The sequence below is a fragment of the Bos taurus genome, chromosome 8 (genome assembly GCF_002263795.3).
Source record: "Bos taurus isolate L1 Dominette 01449 registration number 42190680 breed Hereford chromosome 8, ARS-UCD2.0, whole genome shotgun sequence".
NCBI classification, from domain to species: domain Eukaryota; kingdom Metazoa; phylum Chordata; class Mammalia; order Artiodactyla; family Bovidae; genus Bos; species Bos taurus.
Genome location: NC_037335.1, coordinates 23,421,997 through 23,434,243, shown reverse-complemented (window position 1 = coordinate 23,434,243; position 12,247 = coordinate 23,421,997). Strand labels below are relative to the sequence as shown.

General features: G+C 41.0%; 1 protein-coding gene across 6 annotated transcripts in view; it reads left to right on the top strand.

The window, feature by feature from the left end:
• FOCAD (focadhesin) overlaps positions 1-11,792 on the top strand; it is a 302,741-nt gene extending 290,949 nt beyond the window's left edge. For all 6 annotated transcript variants that reach the window (XM_005209890.5, XM_024995511.2, XM_024995512.2 and 3 more), the window contains 5 exon segments: positions 2,003-2,180; positions 4,955-5,052; positions 6,512-6,763; positions 8,983-9,058; positions 11,411-11,792. In XM_005209890.5, coding sequence (XP_005209947.2) covers positions 2,003-2,180; positions 4,955-5,052; positions 6,512-6,763; positions 8,983-9,058; positions 11,411-11,484 — 678 coding nt within the window. In that variant the 3' untranslated portion in view covers positions 11,485-11,792.
• The last annotated feature ends 455 nt before the right edge of the window (positions 11,793-12,247 follow it).

Below are 12,247 nucleotides of genomic sequence, written 5' to 3'. Positions count from 1 at the left end.
ACCTAAAGCTCAAAGTGGCTATGTTACTCACTTGCATTTCTAAAGTGCCATTCAGAACATTGTCACTAGAACATTCTAAATTGTGTTCTGATGTCCCCCAAAGAGTATGTGTTCTGCTGAGCCCTGTGTTTTTCTCTTCATTTCTAGAAAGAACAGAGATAAGAAAGTACAGGTGAAGAGCTGAGACTCCTTGGGTTTCAGTTCTTACTCTGTGTCATTAAGCAAGTTCCCTAACTTCTGTGCTTCAGTCTCCTCATCTGTAAAGGACGTGATAATAGTAATCTATTGCTCAGTGTTACTATGAGAATGAAATGATTAATACAGTGGTCCTCAAACTTTTTGGTCTCAGGGCCATTTTAGTGTCTTAAAAATTATCAAGTACTTCAAAGAGCTTTTGTTTATGTGGGTTATATCTGTCAATGTTTACCATATTAGAAATTAAAACTAGAAAGTTTTTAGAACATTACTTAAAAGTAGTAATAAATCCATTGCATCCTAACATGTAAGAAAATTTTTTTTTCCAAAAAACAGGTTAGTTTAGAAAATTAGAAAAGTGTCATTGTCTTATATTTTGTAAGTCTCCTCAGTGTCTTCATAGAAGACAGCTGGATTTTCAAGGCTGCTACTTCATTCAATCTGTTGTGATGTCATTTTGGTGAAGTGTGTGACGAAAACCCAGCCTCACACAGATACGAAGGTAGAATGGGAAAGAGTGTTAGTAGTCTTTTCAGATAACATGAGGATATCTTTCTTTGATATTGTACCAAAACTCACCAAGTGGTGATTTCTTATAGGTTAGTTGCAATGTGGAATCTGAAAGCAGATCAGTGAACTTCACATACTCTGTTACAGTAAAATCCATTGGTTCTTGGGGTTTTGGATTTTTTACCAATGCATGATTTTATAAGATACTATTGCAAGATCTGTAAGATATATTGGTCATTTGGAAAATATTGAGTCACTAAATTTTGAAAATCTTCCAAATGTTGGTACATTTCATTATAAACATCAGAACATTGTATTTGTCACTATTACTGGCAACCTCATCAGAAAAGTCTTTTATGCATATATGTCTTACATGTATCTTGGGAAGCTGCCAAAGTCATAGTAGCAGATACAGATTTTCCAAAAATCTAATTTTCGCTTAAAAGCACACATTTTGTCATTGGCAGTAACTGCTATCAAGTATTTTCCTTGGAAATGGCAGTCTCACTTCCTTCACTTTTAAAAAATAATCAAATACTCAGTTTTCATAACCATCATTTGTTTTTGAATCATTCTTTCAAGTAAATGGGGGTCTGTGAAAAGAGTGGCTATTTCAGCTCACAACTCACTCTCACAACTTTCTCCTTGAGACGAACATCACACTCGGGGGAGCAGCACAAGACCTTTATGCATACTTCCCACTTGGTCATGCAGAACATTACAAAGATGTGTATTCAAGGGCAGCGGTTTAACAAAACTAGTAATTTTATTGTTTACAAGGATATTTTAAATGAAACTAGCTTTTTAAAAAATTGCCAGTGTCAGTAAAAAATACAATGAATATTACTCCTGTTTGGGGTCTATTATGAATATAGTTTGACCTCACAGACCCTCTCTTCTAAAAGGGTCTTGGGGTCCCCCAGAGGTCTGTGTACCAAACTTTGTGAAATGCCAAATTAACACAGGTTAAGTGCTTCAAATATGCCTGGCACATTGTAAGTACTGTGTTTGTTGGTTATCATTGTTATTATTTGTCTCTACTAAATATCCTCACCAGTTGACCCTTGAAATCATTGATGGTTTTTATGAGAAAGCAGAAGGTGACATTACAACTGTCTATAGGTACATTTTGAGATAGCACACAGGCAGATAGGTTTCACAGTGCAGGAAATAAACAGTTTTAGCATTTGGAGTGGTAATCAACTTCAAACTCACCCTTTCTCTTTTGCCCTTGCCCCAAGGTCCTGTAACAACTTCAGTTAATTCAATAGCAACTGAACAATTTGCTTTTTTGCAGAGTAGCCTAGAAAAGGCTGCCTTTGTCAGGCTCTACTTGGTCTCTCAAGGACGATTCCCCTTGATGGGCTTGACTGATGTGCTCAGTGTCGCTGTCCAGCACCGTGAAAAAGACACACTGGCCTGGATGACGCTGCACAGCTTATACCAGGCACGGATTGTGAGCCACGCCAACACTGGTAAGGCCAGCCCGGGAGCACATCGCGACAGACAAACGTGCCTACCATCTCTTTGAGGTTATCATTGTTTCCTCAACTTAAAAACTAGGTTAGGGCTTCTTGACACAGGTGAGAACTTGGTACCCCCAAATGAGCAGCACCTGGGATAGAAAAGCACAATTACAGCTCACAGCATCAACTCTTCGGAGGTGAGAATAAATTCTGTTGGAGATTTGGATCTCATATTTGGCCCTCCAGGCCCACAGAGACAAGCAGGTTTACCAGGTTGAATCTGCCTGCTTCTGTTTCTCAAACAGATGGATGCTAATGGATTCTGCCTGATGTTTGCATGAACATGGCTTTTGGGTGGTCATTTAACAAACAGAAAAAGAAAGCAGCAACCACAAATTAAATAGTTATTCTAGAGAAGAACTTCTCAGGGGTGAGAAGAATAAAATCTGGACACCCTGAGTACATCCTCACGCCAGAAACTGCAGGCCTGAAGCTCTGCTAATGAATGGTGCAACTTTTAGGCCATTTTAGACATTTATGCTGTAATGAGCATCTAAAGACTGGAGAAGGAAATGGCAACCCACTCCAGTGTTCTTGCCTGGAGAATCCCAGGGACGGGGAGACTGGTGGGCTGCCGTCTATGGGGTTGCAGAGTCGGACGTGACTGAAGCGGCTTAGCAGCAGCAGCAGCAGCAATCATCTAAAGAGAGGGCTCCCTCAACCCAGTGCTCTGTGACAACTTGAAGGGGTTGTCACAGAGCACTTCTTAACCTCCCCTCCCTTCTTAACCCCCTCCCCTCTCCCACCCCTTCCCACCCACTGGTATAAATGTATACCAGTGGCTGATTCATGTTGATGTATGGCAGAGGTCAGCAAATATTGTAAAGCAGTTATCCTCCAGTTAAAAATTAATAGGAGGAAAAAAATAAATAGGGAGCTCCTTCATTTCTCCTCCATGCCTTTGGTCATATGCTTGTAATTTTCCAAATCTGTGTTCAGGTCCTGATCAGATTGGATGTGACTAGAAGGCCCTTGTAAGCCATATTCCCCATCTCTTGTATTTTGAAGGCTATGAGAGAAGACTGACAAATGCAGTTTAAATACTCTTTGCAAGATTGTGTAGGAAATTTTGATTCCTCTTCCTCGCTGGCAACTGAGATAGTTGTCTCCTGCACATTAGTGCCTGCCCAAAGAATAGTGAACCTGTGATGAAAAATGAGATTTTTTCACTCGACCTCAGAAGTATATTTATCCGGTAGAAAACCAGTTCAGTTCAGTCGCTCAGTCGTGTCCGACCCTTCGCAACCCCATGAATCGCAGCATGCCGGGCCTCCCTGTCCATCACCAACTCCCGGAGTTCACTCAGACTCAGGTCCATCGAGTCAGTGATGCCATCCAGCCATCTCATCCTCTGTCGTCCCCTTCTCCTCCTGCCCCCAATCCCTCCCAGCATCAGAGTCTTTTCCAATGAGTCAGCTCTTCGCATGAGGTGGCCAAAGTACTGGAGTTTCAGCTTCAGCATCATTCCTTCCAAAGAAATCCCAGGGCTGATTTCCTTCAGAATGGACTGGTTGGATCTCCCTGCAGTCCAAGGGACTCTCAAGAGTCTTCTCCAACACCACAGTTCAAAAGCATCAATTCTTCGGCGCTCACCTTAGGTGTTCCCAATTAAGCATGCCGATGCTGCTAAGTCGCTTCAGTTGTGTCTGACTCTGTGAGACCCCACAGACGGCAGCCCACCAGGCTCCCCCGTCCCTGGGATTCTCCAGGCAAGAACACTGGATGGGTTGCGATTTCCTTCTCCAATGCATGAAAGTGAAAAGTGAAAGTGAAGTCCCTCAGTCGTGTCTGACTCTGTGCGACCCCATGGACTGCAGCCCACCAGGCTCCTCCGTCCATGGGATTTTCCAGGCAAGAGTACTGGAGTGGGGTGCCATTGCCTTCTCTGAATTAAGCATGAAGATACTTGAAAGAAACAGATTTGATATTGCCTTTGGTCATAACCCGTTGGCCTTCAAATTTAGTTTGAATTTTCAAGTGGCAAGAATTTTGAAAATGGCAAGAGTAGGAAAGTGCTTCCTTCATTTTTTTAATCTTTTTTGCTTTTTTTGTCTTATTCACCTAATACTAGTGTGGTTAACCTCTTTGGGTCATAGATCATTTTCAGGTGGGGTGCAAATCCCCCTTCAATATGTGCGTGTAAGTACTGGCACAAACATGGTGCCGTTTTCCTCATGCACTAAATTTTGAAGATCTTTCCAAGTAGTCTTTGCTGTACTGGGAATCCTCATTTTTGAAAGGAAAAAATAATATTTATGTTAATGTTTGTTCTTTATTTAGCTTACTACAGCTGGGTTTTGGTTTTGGCGCTTTTTTTTTAATGTCTTTAAGATAGGTATTCTGTATGATTTTGTCATAAATTGAGAACTTTAAGCAAGAGAGGACTATAAGAACAATTAATTATCAAAGATTTAACACTACTAACCCGTGGGCATGCCCCGTTTCTCCCAGTGTTTAATTAAATGCATTTGACCATTTTATCAGGTTCGAAGAATAAATTTAGCTTTTAAAAATAAAGACCAAAATAAGGTCATCTGATGTGAACAGTATCAAAAAAAAAATCTCTCTTGAGTGAGAACAAGTCTCAGGTAGCATCAGAGGACTTGTAACTGTTGCAGAGAGTCCTCAGCGGGTTGTTCGCTTTAGTTATGATAATTATTGTCGATCTATCTTACACTGCAAAGAAAAACCATGGTCTGGTAATACATGTCCTTTTGTTTCAGGCGTGTTGAAGAGAATGGAGTGGCTCTTGGAACTGATGGGTTATATCAGAAATGTTGCTTACCAGTCAACGTCTGTTCAGAACGTGGCTCTTGACGAGGTACAGTCTAGAGGAGTCATTTGTGGCTTTCTTAAAATACAGAGTATATTTAGTCTCCCAAAAGAGGAACATGTTGCTGCTTGCAGCTCTCTTTTCTCCCTTTATTTTTGGGAAATAAGGATGACAATTCTCTAACATCACAGAAAATGGGTGTTCTTACCAGAATCTTGAAGATGCCCACAGCTGCCCTTTGAAAAATATTTTCAGCAGAATACCTCCCTTGACAGGCAGCACACAGAAGTTCTAGCTGGGGGGGAATCTAGGGTCCTGTGCACCTGAGCTGGATCCCACAAAGACTGTGGGGTCCAGGGCTCTGGCCTCCACCGTGGTCCAGAGCTTGGCTTTAAACACTTGGTTTGAAGGGGTTCCTGAAGTGTGTGCAAGTAATCTGTGTTTGTGCCAGTACTTACACGCACATATTGAAGGGGAATTTGCACCTCACCTGAAAATGATCTATGACCCAAAGAGGTTAACCATCACTAGTATTAGGTGAATAAGACCAGAAAAAATAAAGATTAATGAAAAAAAATGAAGGAAGCACTTTCCTATTCTTGCCATTTTCTTGACTCAGCTGTGCATTTTTTTTTTTTTTTTGGTATTTTTCCATAGCCATGTTTTATAGGCCTGCTGTTTACTTGTGTGAGTAAAATATGTGTAACCTGGGATATTGTTTGATATTCTGCCCAGCTTTTCTCCAGAGCTGTGTGTCTTTTTGAAATTTTCATTAATGAGATTAGGCATTTTAAGAGATTGAGGGGTACTTTTTAAGCTTTTTTTGAGCTTTCCTCGTATTTCCAAAGTTTATATTAACTTTCTCTGCTTTCTTACAAAAATCGTTTGAAACTTAGAAAATATAAATAAGCAGAAAGAATCATTTAAATCACAGTAATGCAGTAACTCAGAGGTAGCCCTTGTTATCATCATTTCTACGTGTCTAGTCTATAAAATCTAAATGCATGGATTCTAAACAGATTTTTTTTAATGCATATGGAAAGTCATATGTTGTTTCTGTTCAAAAACAGAATATACTATACATATTTTTTAAGTTTTGGCCACATGATAATAAACCTTAATATCCCTGTTCATATCTCTCTTAATTAATTTTTAAATCTCTTTGAAAACACCAAAACAGAGGAGGAATGTTTGGATCTCAGTATGATTAGGCATTAAATAAATTATGTTCCTCTTGAAATGTTAGAACAATAATAATGAAACTGTTGGGCCTTCTCTACTTACGAAAGAGGATCCTTCAAACCTTCTGAAAGCCCAGAATGTCTCTTCATTAAGCATGGAAACGGTCTGCTATCCCATCCAGTTCCTCTTCTGGGGTAGGGGAGGGGCAGGAGGAAGGCTTCGGCGAGGGGGAAGATAGCATTTCCTCCCGACGCGAGCTGTGTGTGAACACGTGGTACTTTGCAGTTAAAGTCTGTGACCTAACCCTGTTTCTGCTTTGCCATAGGCTTTGGACTTCTTGTTGCTGATATTTGCAGCCGCAGTGGTTGCATGGGCAGATCACGCTGCCCCTCTCCTCCTTGGCCTCAGTGCCAGTTGGTTGCCATGGCACCAGGAAAATGGCCCAGCTGGGCCAGCATCAAGCTTGCTTGGCAGGAGTCCATTACACAGGGTCACTCTGCAGGAGGCTGTCACTCTCCTTCCCAGTAGCATGCCTCTTCTGCTGCAGAAAGAGCCATGGAAGGAACAGACCCAGAAGGTGAGGCGGGCAGCCACCTGCTTCAGGGCAGCCAGCCGTTTTCTCTTCGGCAGCTTCTGCTGTAGAATTGCAGTGGGAGATAAGTGAAACCTGAATCACACGACAGGCTTTCTTACTCAGTCTCAGATCTCAGCCAGATGCAGGGCCTCAGAGATTGAGCGTAGCTCAGGCTCAGGGTAACTGCTCACTGAAAACAACAGTGATAGTGGCAACAACTTGCTTACAGTTGGGGCTGAGGCGGAGAGAAAAGCTTGTGCTTGCCTTCATTTGTTGAAGACTTACGTGTTCTTGATATTGGGGATAAAGGATGAGTAACTCTGAAGGCTCAAAATTTCCTAGTGAGGACAGACAAGAAGGCAAGTTCAAAATTGCAAGATGGTACAATAAGGATGAGCTTCCCCGGTGGCTCTCAGTGTTAAAGAATCCACCTGCCAATGCAGGAGACCCAGGTTTGATCCCTGGGTTGGGACAATCCCCTGGAGTAGGACATGGCAACCCACTCCAGTATTCTTCCCTGGAAAATTCCATGGGCAGAGTGGCCTGGTGGGCTACAGTCCATGGGGTCACAAAGAATCGGACATGACAGAGCATGCTCACACGTGATAAGGATACAGTTGATGAACAAGGGAGGGGGTGATCAACAATGCGTGGGGGAAATCCGGAGAGCTGTGAATCTGGAGTACCCATCTTTTACCATATTTAAGGTTCCCCACAGCTCATTCCATGTAGTAGCCACATTCCAGGTGCTTCTGGCCTGTGCTAGATACCATGGGGAGATCTGTAAAGGCCTAATGTCATCACCTTTGCCCTCAGGAAAACACAAACTATAGGGAGTACCTTTTGGTTTTTAATAGAGTTTCCCCAGGCTACTAGCTGTCCTGCAGAGCATATGAAAATGAGGTACATCTATATTTCTCATTGCATGGCTCTAACATATCTTGAATTGTCAATTGAAGGATTTTTTTGAGTCCCGTTTAATCAAACTGGATCTTTATGAGGTTGAAAGCTTACAGCCAACTTTGTGGCTTACTTGTAAAATCTGAACCTTAGTCTTTAAAAATATTTCTGAACTGTGGACCCACAGTTCAGCCATGAACAACTCCATTGAACATCTCAAATAAAATGCCTTTGTTTTCTTAAACCTGATAAGCATTAGTGTTATTACCTCTAATTTTGTATTTTCTTTTTCACTTTAATTATTTCTGGTCTGGGACACCCTGTTCATTTTGGACTACAATGTAGATAGATATCTTGCATCTATTACATATTTGTAGTACTTATTTACTTACCAGCAGGATATGATAAACCAAAATTGAGGAAAAGAAAATAAGAAAAATTTTAATTAAAGCACGGAATTAGGAATATTTTATTTTTCTGTTTTCTTTTCAACCCACAGTCTATGTCCAAAATTAAAATGCCTAGTACCTATGACTAGTGTTTTTTAGTGAGTCAAGATAGGGAACATTCAGTCAATGAAATTACCCAGTATCTAATTCAAAAACAATTTTGGCTATGCCTGGGAGATCAGTCAAACTCATGAGTACGTGGAGTTTCTACCTTGTTTGCAGGATTTATTTGCAGTTAACATGCTTGGGTCTACCTAGCAAATTGTCTTATGCCTTTTCTGTTGCATTTCAACTTGGCTTCATATCCATTTGGGCACAAACTATTCATAGCTACAGAAACATATTTTAGTAACAGGGGCTTACAGCTGATGTGTTTACCCATTTGCTACCCACCTAGGAGCCTAGGCCTGATGCACATGGAACCAGGTGGCGGGCAGCATGGTGTGAAGAAGGAGTGTGAGGCTTTGAAGCCAGATGTACTTGGGTTCAGATCTTGACTCTGCCAGTCATGGGGAGTGGACTTGGGCAAGGCACTTACCCTTTCTGGGGCCTCTTAGAGTGATGAGAAAGAATGTTCATGGCACACCAGAGGCCCTCTGGGCCCCTGTCTACCCCACTCTTAAACTATAGTAACTCCCAGGATAATCAGCGAAAGAAGGAGGTTTGACTTTGCTGAGTCATTTAACTGAGGGCTGTCTCCAACATTTCCATCCCTTGTGCCTGGTCACATCTCCTCTTCACTCTCCCAGCCCAGGCAGGTATTATCTGGGGACTACTGTCCTTGTTAGGCACATATGCAGGTCCAAGGGTTTGAATGATGTCTTACCAATCCTGAGATTGTTTATCTGATACAATTCTTCATTTTCACTCTAGTTCATTGACTGGCTGTTCAGCATCATGGAAAGCCCTAAGGAAGGACTCTCAGCAAAATCCAAGGATCTTTTAAAAGGTATTACTTTCATCCTTTATACCCAGCATAGGTGAAAACCATCCAGTGTTGTCTGTACTAGAGAACAGCATCCTAGTGTATGCTGGCTCCTGAAAGGGCTCATCTTGGTGCAATTTAGAGAAGTAATCTGAAGCTGTCACCAATATGGCATTTTTGAATTAGAAAGTGGATTTATTATTATTATTATTTTTTTTTTTTTTTAGTTTTCTGTTTTTTTTTTATTTTATTTTTAAACTTTACAATATTGTATTAGTTTTGCCAAATATCGAAATGAATCTGCCACAGGAGAAGAGTTTCATGGCCTTTAATTTTTATTTAAGTGGTTTTTTAATGTTTTATTGTGATCATAAAATGATTGAATAAAAATTAGAAAATTCAGAAAAGTAAAAAAGAATAAGCAAAAAGGAATCCAGAATCCCATTGCGCAATGACAATTTTGATTATTTTTCCTAAGTGTTACCCCCTTTATGTGTAAGTTTTAACATTGTTATAATCATAGCCAATTGAAAAATGTACATACACACTTTGAGTACTGCCTTTTTTTACTTTAAAATTATTAGAAGCATTTTAACCTATTCTTATACTAGCTTCATAAGTATTTTTCATGGCTGTATAGTATTTTGCCAGGGGAATTGGACATTTCCCATGCTTCCAGGCATTAAGATGGTTTTCATGTTTTTTATTGGAGAAGGAAATGGCAACCCACTCAAGTGTTCTTGCCTGGAGAATCCCAGGGATGGAGAAGCCTGGTGGGCTGCCGTCTATGGGGTCATACAGAGTCAGACCCGACTAATGCGACTTAGCAGCAGCAGCATGTTTTTTATACATCTCTGCTGCTGCTAAGTCACTTCAGTCGTGTCCGACTCTGTGCAACCCCATAGACGGCAGCCCACCAGGCTCCCCAGTCCCTGGGATTCTCCAGGCAAGAACACTGGAGTGGGTTGCCATTTCCTTCTCCAATGCATGAAAGTGAAAAGTGAAAGGAAAGTCACTCAGTCGTATCCGACTCTTTGTGACCCCATGGACTGCAGCCTACCAGGCTCCTCTGTCCATGGGATTTTCCAGGCAAGAGTACTGGAGTGGGGTGCCATTGCCTTTTCCTTATACATCTCTATTGACTGTTAAACTATGACTGCAGGATCCACAAATATAAGCTATCTTTCTGTGCAAATTACATGGATGTTTTTACTCAAACCTCAAACATCTTCTGGGTGTTGGTTCTGTGGTCCGAGACAGCTTGTACTGTCATCCACATCTTGGGACTTGGGGGTCAGGATCCTCCCAGTGGCTGCCACTGATGCCCCTGACATGCTTTAAGTTACTGCACTGGAAAGTCTTACCTTGGGAAAGTTGCCTGTTGGCCTACCCTTGTGATAACTGACCATATTTTGCTTTAAGTACGGCGTATTGTATTGATTGCCTAACAAGCAAGAATTATCTAATGTATTGTTCCTACCTCTAATGTGGGTGGCAGGGCATGTGTAGGAAGGTGATTCTGATCAACCACAGAGCTTCACTGAGGATCAGAGCAGTGGTCTGACATATTTTCACTTGACCATTCCCAAGAAACTTGCTACTAGGACTTCCTCTACTTATTTTCCTTGGGGAGTTTGGACTCATTTTAAGGGCCATGCGTCCATGATACCATTGGTTGTTCCCAACATATGCTGTCTTAAGTCATGAAGATAACAGTTAATTCCAGTGAGACAAATTGTTATTTGGGTCAAGGAAGTACATGTTCACTTGGTCATATATTCAAGGGCTTATTAGAGTCACACATAATTATTGTGTAACTCTGGCTTATCTTCATTCTCTCACACTATAATACTTAAAAAATATATCAATATATTGATATTTATATTCATATTCTAAAATAAGATATATAATAAGTTACCTAGAGGGATTATACACAACTTCCTTACTTTAAATTGAGCCCATGAAATCCTAATTTCATTACAGGATCAGTTTGTTTACCTTTTAATAAGACATTTAGTGGAAAAGTCATATTCGTGTAGAAAAGTGCTCAAGTAGATTTTTACAAAGGGAACATACCTATGTAGTCAGCACTTGGATTAAGAAAAAGAGCAACATCAGCATCCCAGAAGTCAGTTTGTTTTAATTCTGTGGAACTTCCCACTAACTGGTTGCATAGTAACTTAAAACAGACCTTTTCCTCAACCTTTACTAATGGCTTCTTCCATTAAAATTCCATCTAAGGCATGATAGTCATTCTTAAAGATTAGCCAAGCAGGAACAAGTCAAGTTCTGTTCTGACACCTTTTTGATCTAAATGATCTTTTCAAATGTAACTGCACCAAATGAAACAGTGTGCTTTTTTTTTGTCCCCTTTAGCTACCCTGCTGTCCTTGAGAGTTCTCCCAGAGTTTAAGAAGAAAGCTGTATGGACCAGAGCCTATGGTTGGTGAACAGCTTCACAGTAGCCAGCAGCATTCTCAGCTGGATGAGGAAAACCATATAGGCAGAAGGAATTTTTCAGAATTCGTGTCTGGGATTGCTGAGACATGATGCAGAGAGCTCAAGGGCATGAAAGGGTGGCCACAAAACTCACAGTTTGAACAGTGCATGCCTGGAGAGGTTGCTTTGGTATCCAGGCCAGTTGAGACTGAAATAAGAACTTGAATTTTATTTGGCTGAGATCTGAAGGTTTTCTTTTGTGAAAATTTGACTATCTCATCTCCTCCCTGCTAAATTCTAGTAAAACAATCTTGTGAAATCTGTGCATGTTGACTTTTGCTTTAAGGCATGGTGGAAGTTTAGCTCACAAAACCAAACTATAGTGGTGACGGCGGAATCTGTTTCCCATGAAGTCTCTAGAGGATATTCATTGACTCAATAAGTTAGACATGTTTTCTTATTCTTACTGCTAAAACACTCTTAGAACTGCTCTACATGCTTAAATAATAAGCATGGTGTTAACCATTGCTAAATCAGACCCAAAAGTGGTGGCTATAATTTTTTATGCTTGAGTCTCTTGAATGCAAGTGAAAGTTACCCAGTTCAGAATAAGAAAGGAAAGGTGTCTTTGCTCATAGGTATGGTGGAAGCAGCATGGGGTGTAGGGGGGCACTCTAACTGACCAGGCTTGGGCCATATGTCCATCCACCTGAACTGGGTTCCCCCAGAAGAAAGGTGATGGGATGCTAGGCAAGCAAAAAATGGCAAATAGCT